Source organism: Pantherophis guttatus, chromosome 7 (assembly GCF_059756535.1).
Source record: "Pantherophis guttatus breed Tessera chromosome 7, ASM5975653v1, whole genome shotgun sequence".
Classification (NCBI taxonomy): domain Eukaryota; kingdom Metazoa; phylum Chordata; class Lepidosauria; order Squamata; family Colubridae; genus Pantherophis; species Pantherophis guttatus.
In genome coordinates this window covers 27,654,701-27,675,032 of record NC_142069.1, presented here as the reverse complement: position 1 = coordinate 27,675,032, position 20,332 = coordinate 27,654,701, and the positions used below count along the sequence as shown (strand labels likewise).

Genomic DNA, 20,332 nt, shown 5'->3' with positions numbered 1-20,332 from the left:
GTCGGACTGTTTTCCCCATTCAAACCCATGTGTTCAGGGAGTTATTTGTAGCTTTCTACATACAATTAAATACTTATATCAACTCAAAGCAGGAAAGAAACTCTGTTGAGTTGAGTCAGTAAAGCATTGAGAAAATTTTTGGATTCTCACCCTGATTCAAATGAATTTAAGGTTATAAATTTTAAAAGTACATTTTGCAACTTCTAACCATAAATGCAAAGCTATTTCTCATACTTTAAATCTACTGGAATACTGGAAAGTAACATGTTTGAATTTTTATCAGAAAAGTTATATGTACAGTATACATATGCAAAATGCACCCAACTGAAAAAGTAATTTTAAATCTAACAGTACAGCAATATTGGATTACTGATGATTTCAAGGTATTTTGCATCATGAGCATAGTACTAATATTTCAGTATTTTATTAACTAGATGTCATTTAATGTGGAAATAGAAATAACACCTCAAAAACAAAGCATCTTGCTAATAACTTTAATAGCAACAATTTGCTTGATATGCTAATGCATATGGGGACAAATGTCTCAATTTTAAAACAATCAAGCTTGTATCAAAAACAATGTAAGTATATATCTACATGTTGATCTGTTACAGGCTCAAGTTTTCATATTTTAAATACAGTACAGGTAGTCCTCAATTTATGACCATAATTGAGCCCAACATTTTTGTTAAGTGAAAAATTTGTTAAGTGAGATTTGCTCCATTTTGTGATGTTTCTGACCATAGTTGTTAATTAATTAATTAATTAATTTGTTCAACTTGTATGCTGCCTTTCTCCGAAGACTCAAGGCGGCTTACAATGCATTTAAAAACCATATATAAAAACATTAAAAATTAAAACATTAAAAACAATTAAAACCCATTCATACCATTCATGGCCGGATCTCGCCAGATCACAACAGCGAGATCAACGGTCCCAGGCCTGCCAGAAAAGCCAGGTCTTCACCGCTTTTCGGAAGGCCAATAGGGTGGGGATGGTCCAGATCTCAGGACCATCAGTCCCCGGTTCCAGAGAACTGGGGCAGCCACAGAGAAGGCCCTCCCCCGTGGGCCCGCCAGCCGGCATTGTTTAGCTGACGGAACCCGGAGGAGACCAACTTAAGCGAATCAGTTCAGTTATTAAGTTAGTAATATGGTTGTTAAGTGAATGTGGCTTCCCCATTGATTTTGCATAGCAAAAGATTGCAAAAGATGATCACATGATCTTGGGACACAGCAGTGGTCATATGTATAAACCAGCTGCCAAGCATCTGAATTTTGTTCACATGATCACAGGAATGCTTCAAAGGTCGTAAGTGAAAAATGGTCATAAGTAATTTTTTCAGTGCCTTTGTAACTTTGAACAGTCACTAAATGAACAGTTGTAAGTTGAGGATTACCTGTACTATGCTTTTCCACCTCAGGACCCAAACTGTTATAAATGCCAGCAGAGTGACCCACAAACCTCACATGAAAATTATGACAAACTCATTTACAACTAAAAAGTTTATAACAACTGTTCCTGGTAGACACACTGATTGAATTTCAAACTGTAATAACATTGAGACAAAATTAAAAAAATGGCATAGAATACAGAGTCCTACAGGATATATATAGGTGATTATCATACATAGTATCATACTGATGGCAGAGGGATAGAAAATTTTCTGATATTGAAAAACCTGTACATGAATTAATAGGAGGAAATAGAAATGAATCAAAATGAAATTTCCAGGTATAAAAACATTTATGTACAATAGGTACAATAGCAAGGTGGTTAAATGCAGGAACTATAAAAAAACAAAAGCACAGGTTCAAAACCTTTCACTATCAAATATGACAAGATATGTATTATACAAATGTGTACAAATTTTAAATAAAGGTACATCAAGTACATTTGTATGTTTAAAAACATCAAGTCTACCACATTGCACATGGTAAATGTGAAGCAGATCTTCTATTTAATCCAAGATGCTGAAAATTTAAGCTACATATTGTTTGTTTATGAATTAAAGCCTTTAATTGACAGATTATTTCAGCCACTGGAAGAAGGCAATTATTTCTGACTCGCCTGTGCTTATCTTCTGTGTTCTGATTTTTCTAGCTTTTGTGATATATCTGTGGGTGGGGTAACACAGGACAGAAGGACAGAAGTAAAAATCACCTTTCTTCATTTGCAGGAGAGCTGTATTAGTCTAGGCTGGCAAAAAAATCAGTTGTCTGATAGCACCAACTAACGAATTGTATTAAATAGAATAAGCTTTTGTCAGATGTAGCTCATTTGGTCAGACAGATTATGCCTTTTAATTACATTTTTTAGTTGGAAAAGGTGCTACCGAACTCCTAATTTAAAGACTTTCCACTCAATGCTGAAAACTCAAAGAACTTTCCAAAAGTAGTGATTTAGTGTAAATGCAATTAAATGATTCTGCTAAATGTCCAGCTCTAAAGATTGACATTCTTTATAGTTCATATACTGCTTGTATATCTGCACAACTTTGAGTCAGTGATACATAGCAAGATTTTTAGAAGTAGTTTGCCATTGTCTGTTTCCTAGAGAAAAATGACTCCCCTAAGGTCACTAGCTGGCTTCCATGTTTTCCTGGTTTCTAGTCTGATGCCTTAATCACTAAAACCTCAAGTCATTAGCTCTTAGCACATAGTACTTTAATCATCAGGTTTAACGAGGGGATAGGAATGGGGACAGATGCTTCATTATTTACAGGAAGCTTAAGATGAAATGATGGAAAACCAGTCAATTTAATAGTCCACCAACTAGAAAAATATCAACTCTAAGAGCCTAGGTAAGTGATGTACCGTATATACTTGGATTCAAAATTATTTCATTTCCTATTGTTTTAAGATTTTTAAATCCTATGTGATAAGGTTAGAATTTTAACATTTGTTTTATCCATTTTTTTAATCACACTATAAGGACACATCGATTCACAGTCACAGTTGGAACCAGAACTTCCATCACTAAGCAATGTGGTGGTTATGTGAGTCATCATGTGACTGCACCTAATTTTATTATCTTTTTGCTGTGATCATTAAGTGAATCTGGCTTCCCCCACTGACTTTGTTTGTCAGAAGCCAGCTGGACAGGTCACAAATGGCGCTACATTACCCTGGCATGTAAATATATGAGGGTCACAAAGCATCCAATCATGATCATGAGAACTCTGCAATGTTCTTAAGTGTGAGGACTGGACATATGCCACTTTTTCACTTTTCTAAATGAATGGTTGTAAGTCGTGGACTGCCTGTATTGCTATTTTCATATGAATACTTTTTTAAAAATTCAAAATCTCCTTTTAATCAATACTTGTTATAACCTGAAGTTCAATTATGATAAGGGTGTATAGATTATAAAACCAATACAGGTTAGTTCTTGACTTATAACCATTTGTTTAACGACCATTTGAAGTTATAATTGCACTGAAAAAGTGACTTATCACCATTTTTCAAGCTTATGACCATTGCAGCAACTCCCATGATCATGCGATCAAAATTTGAATGCTTGACAACTGGCTCTTATGACCCAGCATCCTAGATTATGTGATCACCTTTTGTGACCTTCTGACAAGCAAAGTCAATGGGGAAGCCATATTCACTTAACAAGTGAACAAGTGCATTACTATATTAACAATAACAATGATTCACTTAGCTGGCAAAAGTTATAAAATGGGGCAAAAGTCACTTAACAACTGTCACATTCAGCAACAAATTTTGGGCTTAATTGTGGCCATAGGTTGAGGACTACCTGTACATGTTTTCTGAACAGTAGTAATAGAAAGAATTTTTTGTGTTCTAATTAAAACTACGGTATTTTTCAGAGTATAAGACGCACCTTTTCCCCTCTAAAAGTGGGTGAAAATTTCGGTGCGTCTTATAGACCAAATATGGGCCCATTTTGGGGCTCCCAAACCCTCTGTGCATTGCGTTTTTGCCCTCCCCGGCCCCCGGAAGCACACTGCAGTGTTCTGCACAGCCCGTTTTTGCCAAAATTGGGCCCATTTTTGGGCTCCCAAACCCTCCGTGTGTCACGTTTTTACCCTCCCCAGCCCCCAGAAACACTCTGCAAAAACAGGATGCAAGGAGGGTTTGGGAGGCCAAAAATGGGCCTGTTTTTGGCTTTCAAAGTGCTTCTGGGGGCCCGGGGAGGGCGAAAACATGATGCGTGGAGGCCAAAAACTATTTTTTTCCTTGTTTTCGTCCTCTAAATCTAGGTGCATCTTATAGTCCAAAAAATATGGTATCTACAAAAATGCATATCCAAAAATGTAAATTCCTATGTTAAAAATGCCATACTTAATCCTATGCAAGTGCTTTCCCAGAGAAGAACAGATTCAGAGCGCTTAAGCCAGTGCTGAAACATTAGATTTCTCTTCCTCTTATTATTAATAAGTCCTTCAACATCACCTGTCTAACTGCCCGTACATGAATGTTAGCACCATAAGAGAAAGAAGTTGAGTTGCTGGTAATAAGAATGCTAAATTGGAATTTGCATAATTGGGGGAACGCTCTTGATTTCTATGACAATATTTTTAGCTACTGTTTCAGAAGTCATTATCTAAATGTGAAGAATTTGGAGCTTGGAATTGTCGGCTAAAGATCTTCCTTTTCTTTCATAATCTGAACATTGTATGAAATATTACACTTCTATACTGTAATTACTAGTGCTATATATGTTTTGAAAATGATTTGGAAGAATTGCTTCAAGACTTAAATGAACATGAATTAGCACCTCACTGCTACTTATTAAAACTCTCTCTCTCTCTGTGTGTGTGTGTGTGTATGTGTGTGTGTGTGTGTGTAGAAAAATATAGCTGCTTTAAGCAGTCACATTAAAGAAGTAACCATTTTAATGATTTGATTTCATTCACTCCCAAATTTGTATGTAGCCCTGACAATTAATGCAACATTTAATAAAGAATTCCTAATGTCCGAACAGTTCTTTAAGGATACGACAATTTCCCCCCATCATTAATTTGAACATGTCCATTATTTTTTCTCCATTCCATTGTCTCCATTTAGAGAAGTACCGGTAATATTTTATAGCAATAGTAATAATATTTAGGCTTATATACCACTCCATAGCTCTTTACACCACTCTCTGGATGGTTTACAATGTTGAAGCATTATTTGCATATTGCCCCAACAATCTAGGTCTTCATTTTATTGTCTTTGGGAGGATGGAAAGATGAGTCAACCTTGAGCCCTGTCAGGATCAAACTCCAGGCCGCGGGCAGAGTTTGCTTGCAACACTGCAGTTTAACCACTGCACCATAAGGGCTCTGTTTTATATCTAAAATATTAGTGGTATTGGGTCCATGGCATGTGTTTGTCCAAAACTTGCTTGACATTTCTAATTAAAATAATTCAATATATCTTTTTCCTTTTATATTAAGGCCGATATATAAAAAAATACTAAACTCTAGTTATGTAGAAACACACAGACTTAAGAAAACATTCTTCAATTCTTGCAAATTCAAGTTCTGGACTTTTTTCATAAAAGCAAGTTAAACAGTTATTGACAAAAAACTTTAAAATTCTGTAGGTTGAGACTTGAAGAACCCAATATATATGTATACACACCAGTAGCATGGCAGTAGTTTATTTTCCACACTTGCTTTTTTTGTCAAAGACCGGGCATTATGTAGGCAATATTATCTAATGTGTTTGACTGAAAAGACAGAAACATTAAATTAATTCAATATGTTTGTTACAAAGTGAAACACTTTTTGTTTGAATAGAATATTTAAGGAAAGCCCCATCAAAGGCAACTTGTGATTTCCCAGCCCCACTTCTGCATTGCCCAAATTGACAACAAATCTTCCAATTTTTTGTTCAGGATTTTTCCTATTTGTTTACTTTGTTTTAAAACAACAATGGCTGAAATAGATGTGACAATTTCCCACATCATATTATACTCACCTGCCTATCTCTCCCATTGTCTCTGCCCTTTTGGTTGGCTGCCTACCTCCTGCCACCTGCTATTGCCATCACCCATTGCAACTGCATCTGCAGCACTGAATACAACTACTATACTGAATGGGGTCTCTGTTTGTGCCTTGCACAATTAAATTTTAAGACATAATAAGACAGCTTGGTAATTAAGTGTAACTTACCAAAACATGTTTGGGGCAGCCATTTAGCTCCGGTAACTGGGACGTGAGACAAGTCAAAGGGCCCAGAGCACAAATAATTGAATCCAGGAGAACTGATAAACTTCCTGATACGGCTACCATTCCCTGGGAGGCCAAAAAGGAATTTGAAAAGTTGTTAATCTACAGGTGAAACTTGAAAAATTAGAATATTGTGCAAAAGTTCATTTATTTCAGTAATGCAACTTAAAAGGTGAAACTAATATATGAGATAGACTCATTACATGCAAAGCGAGATAGTTCAAGCCTTGATTTGTCATAATTTTGATGATTATGGCTTACAGCTCATGAAAACCCCAAATTCACAATCTCAGAAAATTAGAATATTGTGAAAAGGTTCAATATTCTAGGCTCAAAGTGTTCCACTCTAATCAGCTAATTAAGCCATAACACCTGCAAAGGGTTCCTGAGCCTTTAAATGGTCTCTCAGTCTGGTTCAGTAGGAATCACAATCATGGGAAAGACTGCTGACCTGACAGTTGTGCAGAAAACCATCACTGACATCCTCCATAAGGAGGGAAAGCCTCAAAAGGTAATTGCAAAAGAAGTTGGATGTTCCCAAAGTGCTGTATCAAAGCACATTAATAGAAAGTTATGTGGAAGGGAAAAGTGTGGAAGAAAAAGGTGCACAAGCAGCAGGGATGACCGCAGCCTAGAGAGGATTGTCAGGAAAAGGTCATTCAAAAGTGTTGGGGACTTTTACAAGGAGTGGACAGAGGCTGGAGTCAGTGCATCAAGAGCCAATCTTCTACAACATAGCATACTCCAGATTTTTTCAGGATTGTGATTTCCATTAATCTTAACTATTCACTACAAGAGGTGGGGCTGGAATTTTCAACTCCAATTTTTGTAGGTGAATTAGATTTATTTCAATGGTTTATTTTTTTAAAATGAAAATTTATTACCAAAAGTAGACATCTGCATTACAATTTTAGGATGCTGAAAACTAGAGCTGGGGGCCACATGTGACCTAGGGACCATCCACCCATGATCTGACTGAAGAACAATATTGTCAGCCTTACTAGATATACTAGACCAAGAAATCAACTACAAGGAAGGGTAATACTACTTTTATTAAGATTGGCTATAATAATAGAATCATGCAAGTCTGATTGTGCTTCTTCCTTGTTATAAGTCTGAATTAGGGAAATACCTACCTGAACTACTTCCAAATATCTCTCTGTGGTAGACTTAAAATAGGTTTCAACTCACTATTTCCTGGCAAAAGATCTTGTATATATTTTCTTTATTTTCTACAAATATTACAGAAGAATGAAACCACATGGTACTTACTTCAGTCTCCTGCAGCCTGTGGCCAATAAGACTCAGAGATTCTCCCAGTAATTGCAGATGTGCAGCTACATCAATGGGATCTGTCTCAGGAACCTTTACTGGTGAAGAGGATAATACCATCGTGCTAGTTGGGGACTTTTTATGGGGTGAAGGCACGCTTGTTAGAGAAGCTGAAAACGGACAATAAAACTGTTTTAAAATTGTAATCTTATACAATATACAAAAAACGTGAAACAGGGAAACATCTCATATATGTGAATATTTCTCTAATTCATGCCTTTTGGAAAAAAGAAGAGCTGAAAAGCTGCCCAGAGAGCATAGAAGTTTAATAATTATTATCAAATTCCCTCACAACTCAAAATAACTCATGCTTGCATTGATTCTGTCCAAAGAAGCTTTCCCTGTTAACCTTCCCTTATGTTGTATTTGAATTTTCACAATCTCCAGGTACTTGTGAAGCATGAAGACTAACATACATGGACAGCATCAGATTGTGAAAGACAGCTCTCCAATCACTGCTCCACCAAAGTTCCCTCTCTTCATATTTGTGCCTATTTCACATTGTGAATATTTTGTATTGATTATTCAATTCATGGAGTTAACAGTTTTGACTGAATAAGAATCCTTTGACCTTAGGTCAAACGCTACTTAGGTGATAAAAGCAAGAATAACACAGAGTTAAAGAAAGTATAGTTAAGTCTGGATTAAAACAAAATCCTGACAGCAGCCAAAGTAAATTCTCAACTTTGGTTACAATGAATTAATTTAAGTGGAGTCTCTTTGAAATATACTGACCGTGCTGCCTCTTCTCAAATAACTCAACTCCTCAACCACTGCTTTCCCAGATCTCTCATACCGTTCCATCTATTACTTTATTTTAAAAAGACAGCTGATAATTATCTAAAAGTCAAATCAGTTTAATACACAATTATGAAAAACCCAAGCAAATTTACATTTTTTGTGCCTATGGTGTTTTGGTATTTAATTCATTGTTTTAATCTATGCAGACATGTTCTAGATAGTCTGACTAATAGGCAAACTAACAGCAATCCTGGCCTAAAGCAGCTTTTCTGATACTTCTCAGACCTTCATATTTGAATTCTGAGCTCTGGGAGTAAACCAAAGCCCTAATATCTGCCAATTTCTCATCAGCTGGTTAATGATAAATTTCATTTCTGGAATCTTGGAACAATTTGATGACACAGACAAATATCCCAATATATTTAGTTACAATAATAAAAATTATCATGGGAAGAAAACATATGAATGTAATGGAATGTGGAAGCTACCTTTCAATTTTGGGGAACCTTCTGATGACATTGCTTTTCTCTTCACTGTTGTCGCTTCTGCTTTATTCTGCTTATGTTGCAAATACTGAGCCTTCTGCTTCCAAACCTACAAAGAATACGGAAAGCAAAACTGATATGAAAACTGCATTGTTTAGGCAATTGATTAGCAAAATATGCAGCCCACATAGTTAAAGAGTACTTAGATCCCAAGCATTTCATAATTATTAAATGTGGAGGGGACTGCTATACATAAACTACACTGGGGAGTAAATTAATGCATGCACTATGGTAGCATCCTGGGCGCAAGTCAACTCAAGATTTTTTAAAAAATGTCCTCTCAAATATTTACCAGCTTATCTTTCTCTGGAAGCTGTTTCCAAACCTCTGCTAGCTTTTTGCTCAGCTCACCAAAATCTAGCAGGAAATCAGAGAAGGTGAACAGTTCAGAATAAAAGCAGGTAGTTTCTAATTTTAATGAGGATTCATGAATATTTAGTTAAGCACTGAATCCATTATAAGACACATTAACAACACATGTAACAATAAATATTTTTCAATAACTATGAAATATAAAGCTATCCATGCCAGATTTTATATTAAATGTAGAAAGCATCCTATAATGAATGACTTTATATATTTTGGCTATACAAATTACTACCATAAGTAAAAATATTAAAGATGGTTTCAACATTCACAGCAAGCTACACTTTGACCACTTGCTTAATTCAAAAACTGTGTAACAAGACAAAGGGAAACTCAGAACCTGAACTACGATTGGCCATGTTGTCTTGAGAATTAAAACACTGTTTGCCCTGTTTTATGGTCTTGTTTTAAAATATGCCAAAATATAAATTATTGTAGTATGTTTTATGTGGCCCTGCCCTGATAAGAAACTGCAATTGTTTTAAACCACAAGCACTAGAATAGAACTGGGAAATGCCTTTCTATTCTTTAAAATTAGTTCTTTATAGTTCTAACTTAAAGATGGCCAAACAAGTTATTACAGTAAGTGTCAAATATTCTCTGGGTTCTAATAGTGAGGAAAAGACTAATTGGAAATTTAGAGGTGACATCTCAAATCTTGAATCTTCCCATCAGGATGATTTATATGTAATAGTAAGTTTTGTATTTTTCGGCAACCAGCTAAAATGTCTTTTTAAGTTTGAATATGAAATGCACATGGTATCACTAAGAAATGTACTTTTTCACCGTGAGAAAGTATCTCTTCCTGAAAGTACAGATTTTAAAAATGTGTGTCTCTATAAGCATGTGCATAATCTCCTCACTTACTGTTCCAATGGGTACTTTATTCTTTATGCAAATAATTTAAAGAAACTATAATAGAGGTTGGATTTTAAGCATACAACAAAAATTCAACCCTTACAGAGCTATTATTTTACCTATTCCTGGATGCTCAGCCACAATGTTCACACGATATTCTTTACAGAATACTTGGTAGGCAGACATATTTTTCTTCTTTGGCTAATTAGAAAAAAAGGGGAGGGAGATAATATTTTACAGTATGTACTAGTATCAATTTCTTTCTAATACCTACAGAAATACCTGAAAAACCATCTCATAGTCCACTTCTTTATACATTAGTACCTGAGCTGAAGTTTTTGTTATGGAGTATATATTTTTTTTTACAAGCCATAGTTTTATAGTTGGAGGAAAAAATGCAGGATTTCTTAATGCCTTAAGTTCATGATGATAATGAAAAAAGACACAATCTAAAACATTTTACAACACAAAAACCTCTGGATTAAATACCGGTAGCAGATTATGGCTTAAAAACTGGAATTACAAAGAACATTTTGAATTTGCTATTACAAGAATCAACCATAACTTATAGTACTCACTTGCTATGCAGTTTTACCTTTTCTTTTTCTATTTTCTCAATCTTCTCTTTTTCTTCTTTCTTCTTCTTTTTCTCATTCAGGCTATCTGTACAGAAAACAGGTGGTAGTGGTGAGGAAGAAGGAGGAGGGGCAGGTAGAGCAAACTGGATACTATTTGGAGAAACAGGCAGTTGTGGTGTTATTTCCACTGCTGCTGGTGATGAAGAGAGTCCAGAACTCTTCTTCAATTTAGAGTGTTTTTTCTCCTTGTGTTTCTCCTTGTCTTTCTTCTTTTTACTCTTCTTTGATTTCTTTTTCTTTTTTATCTCCCGATATGAATCGTCAATGATTAGTTCTCCAGCTTCCAACTCACCTCCAGATGAAGATTCAGATTCCATTTGTGGTTCCAAGTTTGAAAGCTCAAAATCACTGCTTTGGCCTTCAGGGAAGAGGGATGTGTCTGGGCTGAAGCCCTCAGCAGGAGAAAGGGGATGGGGATCTGTAGGTGGCTTGTGCTTCTTGCGGGATTTCAAGAAGCTGTGTGTATCATGGCTTGAGGGCTGCGAGCTTTGTTCATCCCGACTAGACTTCTTAGAGGTCTTTTTTGTAGCTCCAGAATGCGGAAAGGGATCTTCTGTTACAGTACCCCCTTTCTCTTTTGGTGAGAGGATTAACTTCATTTTTAAGCCATCAGGCTCACGTAAGGTCAGCATTTCAGTGTTTACATATGGTGGCTTTATTTTTTTGGACTTGTGGAAAGTACTATCATCCAAGGGTGGATCGCTGCTTCCACTCAGCTTCTTCTTGTGATGTTCCTTCTTACCCTCTGAATAATTGGCAGCACTGAATGAAGAATGAGATGGTTTTTCCAAAGTCCTTTTAGATGATTTGGAGCCGGTAGTTAAAGGAGTGTTGATGGCTTTAAGCAAATCCATGGCAGTGTTAGCAGAGAGTGAAAAAAATTACTTTTTTCTATTCGCTGATGATGACTCCAAAGGCAAGGAAAGTTCAAAAGGACAAAAGTCTAAAATAGAGTACAGAGAAAACAGGTAAAAATAAGTACATGCACAGGATGTCAAAATCAACGGTAGCTTCATTTACAAACTGTCCTAACATCAGATTATTAAACTACCCAGCTAGAAAACTTCAGTTGTTGTTCTTACAAAGGATATGGCTCTAAGGCTTCTGGATTATTAATCTTATAGTCATAATATTATATTCTATTTTAGTGAACTCTATAAATAATGCAACAGTTTACTGAACATCTTACACCTCACCTGCTGGATTTGCAAGAAAGGAAAACTGCAAAATACAATATATTATCAATATTCAAAATCATATTATGTAGGGAACCGAAAACAGTATTTGGAGTAAGAAATCTGAAGTCAGAGGAATAAAATACAGGGTTGGAGTAGCAAGAAACTAAAACATAAAATACCTAAACCAATTAAGAAGTTTTTGTCTAGGGCCAGAAATATATTAAACAGGAGCAGGCAGATTTTTCTGGAACAGGGATTTCCACAGCTAACCAAATACCCTCAAAATGGGTAATATGATTAAAGCCCTGCCCTGTTTTAGGTACTCATTACACTCCTTAAAAAAGGACAGGGCTTCAACTGCACAATCTCACCTGCCATCTTTACTTTTTTGACACTCCCTCCTCAGTGGAAACCCCAAAAGAATGTTCAGTTGTGCTTTTGCCTTTCTTAGGTAAGTATCTTTGGATTTTGATTAAGGTATGGGGGTGGGGGGAAGCTATTTAAATACCAAGAATCAGAAAGTTTTTAGAGATCAAAAGCAATACTTTGATATAGACTAAAAAATGTAATGGCACTTGGTGAACATGATGGAATACTGCTTAATATACTCATGATGTCCAATACAAAATATTACACTAGTAATATACACTAGTTTGATCCACCTGATTAGTTTTAAAGACAGACATCGTAAATTGTGATTAAGTTAATGCAACATTAATCAGTTAGACTAGAAACTAATTTAAGTATTTTTAGAAGCCATTTGAGAAGAGAGATAAGAGAGGCAAGAAAGTTGAGAAGGTTGCTCAATGATTACGTTGCTTCCTGACATCTATTGATTGTCCACTGAATTGTTGATTGCACTGCTGATTGCAGTTAATTACTGAGTGTGACACTGGAGCATGGTTTTAACACACCTGGAAATGTGAGAAGTTCCTGGACAAGATAGATGAAATTCCTCAGGAGAGACACAGAAAAGTAAACACCAGAGAAGGGGAAGACAAGTAGAAAAATGTGACAACCCCCCCCCCGCCCCCTTAAAAGCAAGAGAATCAAGAAATACTCAGCGCTAGTGGAGTTTGGCAGCTGATACTACAGTTTTGTTCTAGAAGACAATTCATGGCTACCCTAATAAAGCATGCTAACCCTGGTATCTCAAAATAAGGTGGAAGAGATTCAGGACCTAATGGGTCAAAGAAACCAAATAAAAAGAATTTTGTGGTGATTGGTGATTCTTTGCAGAACCAACATAACAGTGAGAGATCTGATATAACATGTGGAAGGTGATTCATGCAGGGATGAATTATATTACCTGAAATTCTTAATACAAGATATCAAATATATCATAGGCATTACTGACACTTAGTGATACACGATGGATACACAACTTTGGTTGTATCTTATTCAAAAGGAAGAGACTCAACAAAAAGAGAGGGTGATTGCACTATACATAAAAGAATCATATACCTGTACAGAAATTTGTAACAAAGTATCATTATAGATTGCCTGATAGGCAATATGGATATGGATGAGATTGTTTTGGTCAGCTATCAAAGCTTACAAGAGCTATGTGATAACAACAATAGATGCTTTTATCTATCCTGACACGGGATGGAAATTCAAACTCTGCCCAGCATTAGAGATCTCACAACCTCCTTTCTTGTTAACAGCTTTCTTGTTAACAACTTGTCAGAACATGGAAGAGGGAATAAAAGAGCCTGCTTTCATAAGGTACAAGTAATCTTTACCAATAGCAAGAAATTGGCCGAAGGAAGGGAAAATGACCAAAAAGTAAGGAAGTGACGAGAAAGAGATGATTTTGATTAATTCTGGACAGTAGGTCATATCCAGTAACTTGAAATCCTAAAGAACAGTGTTTGGGAAGCTTGTAAAATCCTGCAAATTTAGCTAGTGAAGGTTCAGGTAGTCTTCAGGTTATGATCATCAGATCATGAGAAATAACATTCCCATAGTCATGTGATCAAATTTGGGTGTTTGACAACTAGCATGTATTTATGATGGCTGTTATATCTTGGAGTCACATGGTCACCAATTTTGACCTTCCCAGATAACTTCCAACAAGCAAAGTCAATTGGGAGGGCGGGGGGGGGGGGGAAGCTAGATTTACTTAATGACTATGTGACTCACTTAACAACCACCTTGCTTAGCAAATGGAAATTCTGCTCCCAATTGTGGTCATAAGTCGAGGACTATTTGTAGAGGATGAAATGGACTTGGCCTCTGTTGCCCCAGACAATGAAGCCAGAACCAATGGGTTGAAACCAAATGGAAATAGATTCAGGTTATATCTTGGTTGCAAATGGGGCATCTCAACAAACTCAGTGATGCCATGGAATGCTTCATATTTTTGTGATGTTCATTTGCAAAGCTGGGTTTCTGGTGGTGGCTGTGATAAAAAGCAGGTAACATGCAAAATCAATGTGAAGAAGCAAATGAGGGTAATGGTGTCCAATCTGATTCCAATCTGATTTAATAAACTCTGCAATGCCCAAGAAATGAACACATTCTATTAGTAAGTAAGCATGGTTATTTAAGAATGAAGTGAACATATATTTTCTTTCAATTTATGTTAATGATTTTTGTCAATTGATTACTAATTAGTTAGGATATAATATGTTGTTTGGACCTAACCATGTAATAAACAGAACTGTTAGGTATTTCTTTTGGCTGTGGAAAAATTACTGAGACACTAAGGACTGTGAACTGTGAAAGATTGGGAAGCTCTGAGTTAGATATTAGTTATTATATACATTTTTCTCTGAATGGTATTATTTTTTATTTTTAAATGTTCACAAATTCCCTATATTTTTCCAAAGAGTTTGATTTCAGTTATCAGGGACACTGTTTCTCCTCTGTAATTTTCCCATTCCTGTTACTAAAATTTTTCTTTTGAGGAAAACAGAATCGGAGATCTTGATTCTGATAGAGAGAATACTGGAAGCTGTATATACTTAGTGTATTTAATTTTGGTCACAATAAGTATTTTATGGTTACAAAATGGAAGTAGACCGGAACCATTTTGATTTGGAAAATTATTCATCAAGAGAAAACTGAATATTTTTTTTTTAAAAAATGTGTTTTTTCCCATTCTGATTAGAAAAATCATAGATCAAGAAAAAATGAATAATCGTTTTAAAGAAAAACTGTGAACCTTTCCCAGAAACTATTCCCTTTCCCTCCCCTGCCCCCCCGTATACTTACATTAAATATTTTATATTTAAAGCAGCATATCTGAACATTAGAGGAAGGGAACAGAAATTATGATCTTCATAATGATCTACTTATAATTCAAATCTCACTAATCAGATTTGAAAACAGAATGCTTCACTGAATGGACTAATTCAGCAAGAGTATTTTTTATTTATATTGTCAATTTTTCAGTCACACCACAGTATTTTACATATTCTTCGACATTTACTTAACTTCAACAATGGTCAAAGTTAAAAAACTGGAATTAAATTCAAACATGTGAGAAGTGCTGCTGGGCTACAGGAAACCTGGCTCAGGACTGGGGTTTACCTTATTCTAGATAGTAAAACACTACTTCAAAGAATACGTCTGCAATAGCTGGCAGTGCTTTTGAGCTGTTTTTAATATTCAAACTGGTGAAAGGTACATCTAGTTGGGTCAGACATCATTTAATAATAAATAAATTTATACAGGTCTGGGTTACATCTCAAACTGGTCACAGCAATGTATTCTACATGAAGCTTCTATATTCTAGAATTCTGGAATATTCTGGAAGTTTCAATTAGTGAAAAATGCAGCAGTGCATGATGCTGGATGTTACACTTGTGTTAAAAAGTTCAGCACTTATTGTCAATTATTCTGTAAAACAGGTTAACACCTTTGTTTTAACATCCAAAGTCCTAGACCTTTCCTATCCCATCGGACTTTTGCTACAAAATGCAAAAGAAACTCTCTTGAAGTTGCCTTTACTTTTCAATGTCTGTTTGCTAGGTCACAGCAGAGGGCCTTCTCTTCTCTTGCTCTCAAGCTATGGATCCCTCAGGAGCTACACTTGGCTCCCATTTTTGCCACTTTTCAGAATGGAATTCCCCATAGACAGAGAAATGGAATATAAAATGAAATTGACACTAATATTAGTAATAACGGTAATACACATTCATAATTCATAAAGATACTGGAACTTGTATTTCAGTTAATGAAATAATGACATTGAACAATAAACTCACTGTCAATTCACTCCTAATTCAATTGTTACCATTTTGACAAAATCAGAATAAAGGTTTTTCTCCTTCTCTCTCAGTTCTCTCACCTTCAGCCTATTTTCTGTATTCTTCTTGAGCAGCTGTCTCCTTCTTTTCCAGAAGCAGATCCTTATAAGAACGTTTCTTTCCTTATTGGGTTCTGCCAGCTGCTAGTCCCACATCATCTGTTTAGTTATTACGTAAGAAAGGAATACAATTAAAATGAAGGGAAGCTTTCATTATAAGATACTATATTATGGCCCCAAATAAATGATGATGAAGAAAAAGAAGCATACAAGACAGGCAGACACCCATTCAAACTTAAACATCAGTGGTTCTAAGTTGTAAGTGTGGTTTTAAAAAAATTAAGTTTTATTCTTACTCAATTCCTTCCCTATGATAAGAATTGAAAAGGCTGCTCATACAAAGACATAGATATTAGGATTCTGCAATGCAGAAGTTATGCATTCAGTCTAAATTGAATTATTATTCCTTGGAGCTGATAGAATTAAGAATTAAGATAGAATTCTACCCTGTCAACATTCTACACTATTCTTTGTGACACTCTTGTTCCAGTCCTGATTCCCACAAATTTGAGAATAAGGAGAGAAGATATGAAAAACTGTAGACACCCAATCCAAGCAAGGTACTGGATTTTTCCTCCACACATGGCTGGGCTAGTAACATCTCTTATATTATGAAACAATCCTACCTTTTTTTTCCTTGGAATCATCATAAGCCATGGCTCTCCTGCAGGGATCTGGGAATGTATTGCCACGTCTAGCCTCCTCCTGTTTCCAACTACAGAATAAGGTATAAGAAACAGAGAATAAGAATAACTCTCCGATAAAGTGGGAATCATAATGCAGAAAGGACTAAATATTTGAAAGAATGAAAAGAAGGATGAAGAGATGCTACTATCTACAACATTGCCCTTCAAAGAGATCAAAGCATAGAGAAAGGACCTAATTTTAACAAGGAATTCATTTATTCAATGCCCTTACTAATAGGCAGAGAAGATGATTGCTAATATTCTATTTCAAGTAGCTGGATGCTATGTTCCAGATTTTCTTGAAATGGCTTTTACAATGCTACAAGGCCTTTCAAACAGAGAGCTGTATTTAATTCCATGTATTTTAAGTAAAGGCTATAGAGAACGAGAGTCTGAGATAGAATTGCCACCAAGAGTAGTTTTTAATTATGTCAAGACCAGTGGTGAAATTCAATTTTTGTTTACTACCGGTTCCGTGGGCATGGCTTGGTGGGTGTGGAATGGCTTGGTGGGCGTGGTAGGGGAAGGATACTGCAAAATCTCCATTCCCTCCCCAGTCCTGGGGGAAGGATATTGCAAAATCTCCATTCCCACCCTACTCTGAGGCCAGCCAGAGGTGGTATTTGCTGGTTCTCCAAACTACTCAAAATTTCCGCTACCGGTTCTCCAGAACCTGTCAGAACCTGCTGGATTTCACCCCTGGTCAAAACATAAATGGAATAATCCACTTGGAAACTGCTTTTCGACTTTGTTACTGAGATGGGAAAAAAATGAAACACTGACTTTGGGTTTTGCTGATTAGGTAAATTAGTTGTTATAGCGATGATTCCTATATACTACTATGTAAAAATAAAAAATTGAGATTGTATGTTATTCTACTGCACTAAAATGTGAGAAGTCAATGCTTTTCTTCATTTCCCCCCTACATTTTCCTCTCTTCTCTTTTCCCTCCCCTACTTTCCCCACTATTTTCATTTTCCTTTGTATTTTACATTCTAATAAATAAAAAGAAAGAAGACGGGAAAAAGGAAAAAAAAACAGTCCTTTCTCTGGGCCTCTGCAGCATTTCTAACTTCTTGTGTCCTCAGTTGTGCAGAGGTTCCTCATCCTGGCTCAAGAATGACAGTTCAGGTGAGAAGGGCAGCTACTGAAGCCTTCCTTCTGTCCTCCCAGAATGACAACTGTCTGCATGACAGTTTCTTCCAGAGCACACTTGAAGGGTTGTTTTTTTTAAACATTGTTTTTGAGTGTTAACAAAAAGATTAAAAAAAAAATAGCTCCAGGATTATTTTTTTTTAAAAAAAATTGGTATTTCTATAGGAACGTTTCAACCTCCATTTCTAAAGAACAGCCAAAACAAGGCAAATTTACAACTGATGCGCTCCCCGCCACAGGAAAAACTTTCCCCCGTTTCCAAGTAACCCGGTATAACTGGGAAATACAAAGCTCAACTGTCAAGACTGCAGGGGCCTCCAACCTTGGCAACTTTTAAGACTTGTGGACTTCAACTCCCAGAGTTCCTCAGCCAGCAAAGCTGGCTGAGGAACTCTGGGAGTTGAAGTCCACAAGTCTTAAAAGTTGCCAAGGTTGGAGACCCCTTGACCAAGAGCCTTTATTCCTGACAAGCGCTATATGCGGTAATGCTTTGGAAGACAAATCCCGAAGGAGGACACGATCATCCTCCATCAAGCCAATGCCGCAACAGCTCCCGCCACAAGTCTCTCCTGCAGTCCCGTTACTCATTCGGCGCCACCGGCCTTCAGCCACCGGCTCGTTTAACGGAGCGAAGGTGGCCCAACAAGCCCCGGCTGCTCTCGCATCCGGGCCAACACGCGCGCGCCTCTTTTTTCTCCAGGTTGTGCTTACAGTCGGCGAGATCGAGCCTCACACAGCCAGGCACGAGCCGTCAGAATCCGGCAGTCTTCTTCTCTCCAATCGCGGCAAGAGAGCCGCCGAGAATAAGGAGGTCCGGTCGGCACCGGCCCCCGCAAAGGCACCCCCGGGATCCCGCAGCCTCCCGGAGGCCGCTCTGACAGTGGCCCGAGCCCGCCCTTCGCGAGAAGGCGGGGAGAAGGCGCGAGATCCCGCGGGGGGGGGGCGGCGGCGCCCTAGACATCGCGCGAGATTTCAACGGGAGACGAGGCGGCCTTTGGAAGTTTGTCTCTCGTCGGTTTTGCTAACGGCAGAAATCAGGCGGGACGAGAGGCGGCGGTTCTCCATGATGGAAGTCAAGCTTAGGGTGGCGAAAGCGGGCTGTTTTTCCCCTGCTAGGGGTGGAAGTGGGCACTATTCGACTTGAGGCACGGAGACCGAAGCCAAGGGAGGGCCCTTCCTATCGTTCTTCAAGTCTCTTCTTTGGATGGCGCGGAGCGGACTGTCGATTGTGGCGCCCGTGGCTCTCCAAGCGTGAGGAGGCTGCTACTCCTCAGGCTTGGAGGAGAAACGCTGCTACTTCGAGCTCCTTGGCGCGCTTTTCGGATGCTCCTAGTCTTGTTAAACCATAATTTCAAACTTGGAATAACTTTATTGTCACTTTAAATGTACACTATTCGACATACGTTAAAATGAAATTATCGTTGCATACAGCTCTCAAAGGGACACCATACCTCCAACATACACTACGTAACTATGACAAAATAAATAAAAAATGGATATACCCACATTTATTATATGACACACACAAACAACAGTCTAGTTCGGATATATACGTGTACATGGTGAGAAAAAAAGACGGATGGCATAGGGAACAAAGCTCTGGTAGTCCAGAATCTGGTAGTCCTGCTAGAAATACTTCGAAACCTCCTCCCAGAGGCGACCAACAGAAACAGACCATAAAGGGGGTGTGAGGGGTCTCTAACAGTGCTTTTGAGTTCTAAGCAGAGAGCTTATAAGCAGTATCCTGAATATCAGTGTAGGAAGTTAGCACTCACCCCTTTCCTAGAGGAATGAAATATATTGGGAAATATTAAAAATATTAAAAAGGCAGAATATTATGTTTCCCTGGAGAAATGGAGAAGCATGTTTTAAAGATGAAGCAGCTCCCACCTTCTCCCCCCGCCACCCTTTGTCAATCGCCAGAGGCAGAGACTCAATTCCCTCCCATCTTTGTCAATGGACCATCATCTGCAACACAATAGGACCCATCTAGCAACTGAAACTAACACAATAGGACCCATCTAGCAACAGAAACTCACCACATGGCACCTGGGAAGGTTACATCAGCCAGTAAGGCTAGCTAAGACCCCCACCCCCTGGGAGTCTGACAACTAATCAGGATACTCTTCCTGGGCCCCAGGAAGTTCAAAGCCAGAGAGCGCATAAAACCCGGGGACTCGCTGCATCTCGGCCCCTTTTCTGTTCAGGAACTCAAACCATGTGATCCTGTCCATCATTAAACCATCTTTCCAAGCAGTCTCCATGTTTCCAGTTTCTTTTTCCCCACTTGGAGCTGAATCCAGAAGGATATTTCTTCCTACAACAGGAAGT

At 37.5% G+C, this 20,332-nt stretch overlaps 1 protein-coding gene across 2 annotated transcripts; it reads right to left on the bottom strand.

The window, feature by feature from the left end:
- Positions 1 to 480: 480 nt before the first annotated feature.
- HMGXB4 (HMG-box containing 4) lies at positions 481 to 18,924 on the bottom strand. Of its 2 annotated transcripts, XM_087873827.1 has the most exons (12): positions 18,713 to 18,924; positions 16,787 to 16,875; positions 16,143 to 16,259; positions 10,960 to 11,610; positions 10,625 to 10,692; positions 10,149 to 10,230; positions 9,098 to 9,162; positions 8,749 to 8,854; positions 7,460 to 7,629; positions 6,131 to 6,253; positions 5,598 to 5,685; positions 481 to 2,117 (listed from the first exon to the last, which is right to left on the bottom strand). In XM_087873827.1, exons 4-11 carry the CDS (start codon positions 11,519 to 11,521, stop codon positions 5,641 to 5,643), a joined length of 1,221 nt encoding a protein of 406 aa, XP_087729953.1. In that variant the 5' UTR covers positions 11,522 to 11,610; positions 16,143 to 16,259; positions 16,787 to 16,875; positions 18,713 to 18,924; the 3' UTR covers positions 481 to 2,117; positions 5,598 to 5,640. The 2 variants fall into 2 exon arrangements, with proteins under 2 accessions (XP_087729953.1, XP_034259041.1); XM_034403150.3 differs by having other exon boundaries at positions 10,625 to 11,610.
- Positions 18,925 to 20,332: the final 1,408 nt, after the last annotated feature.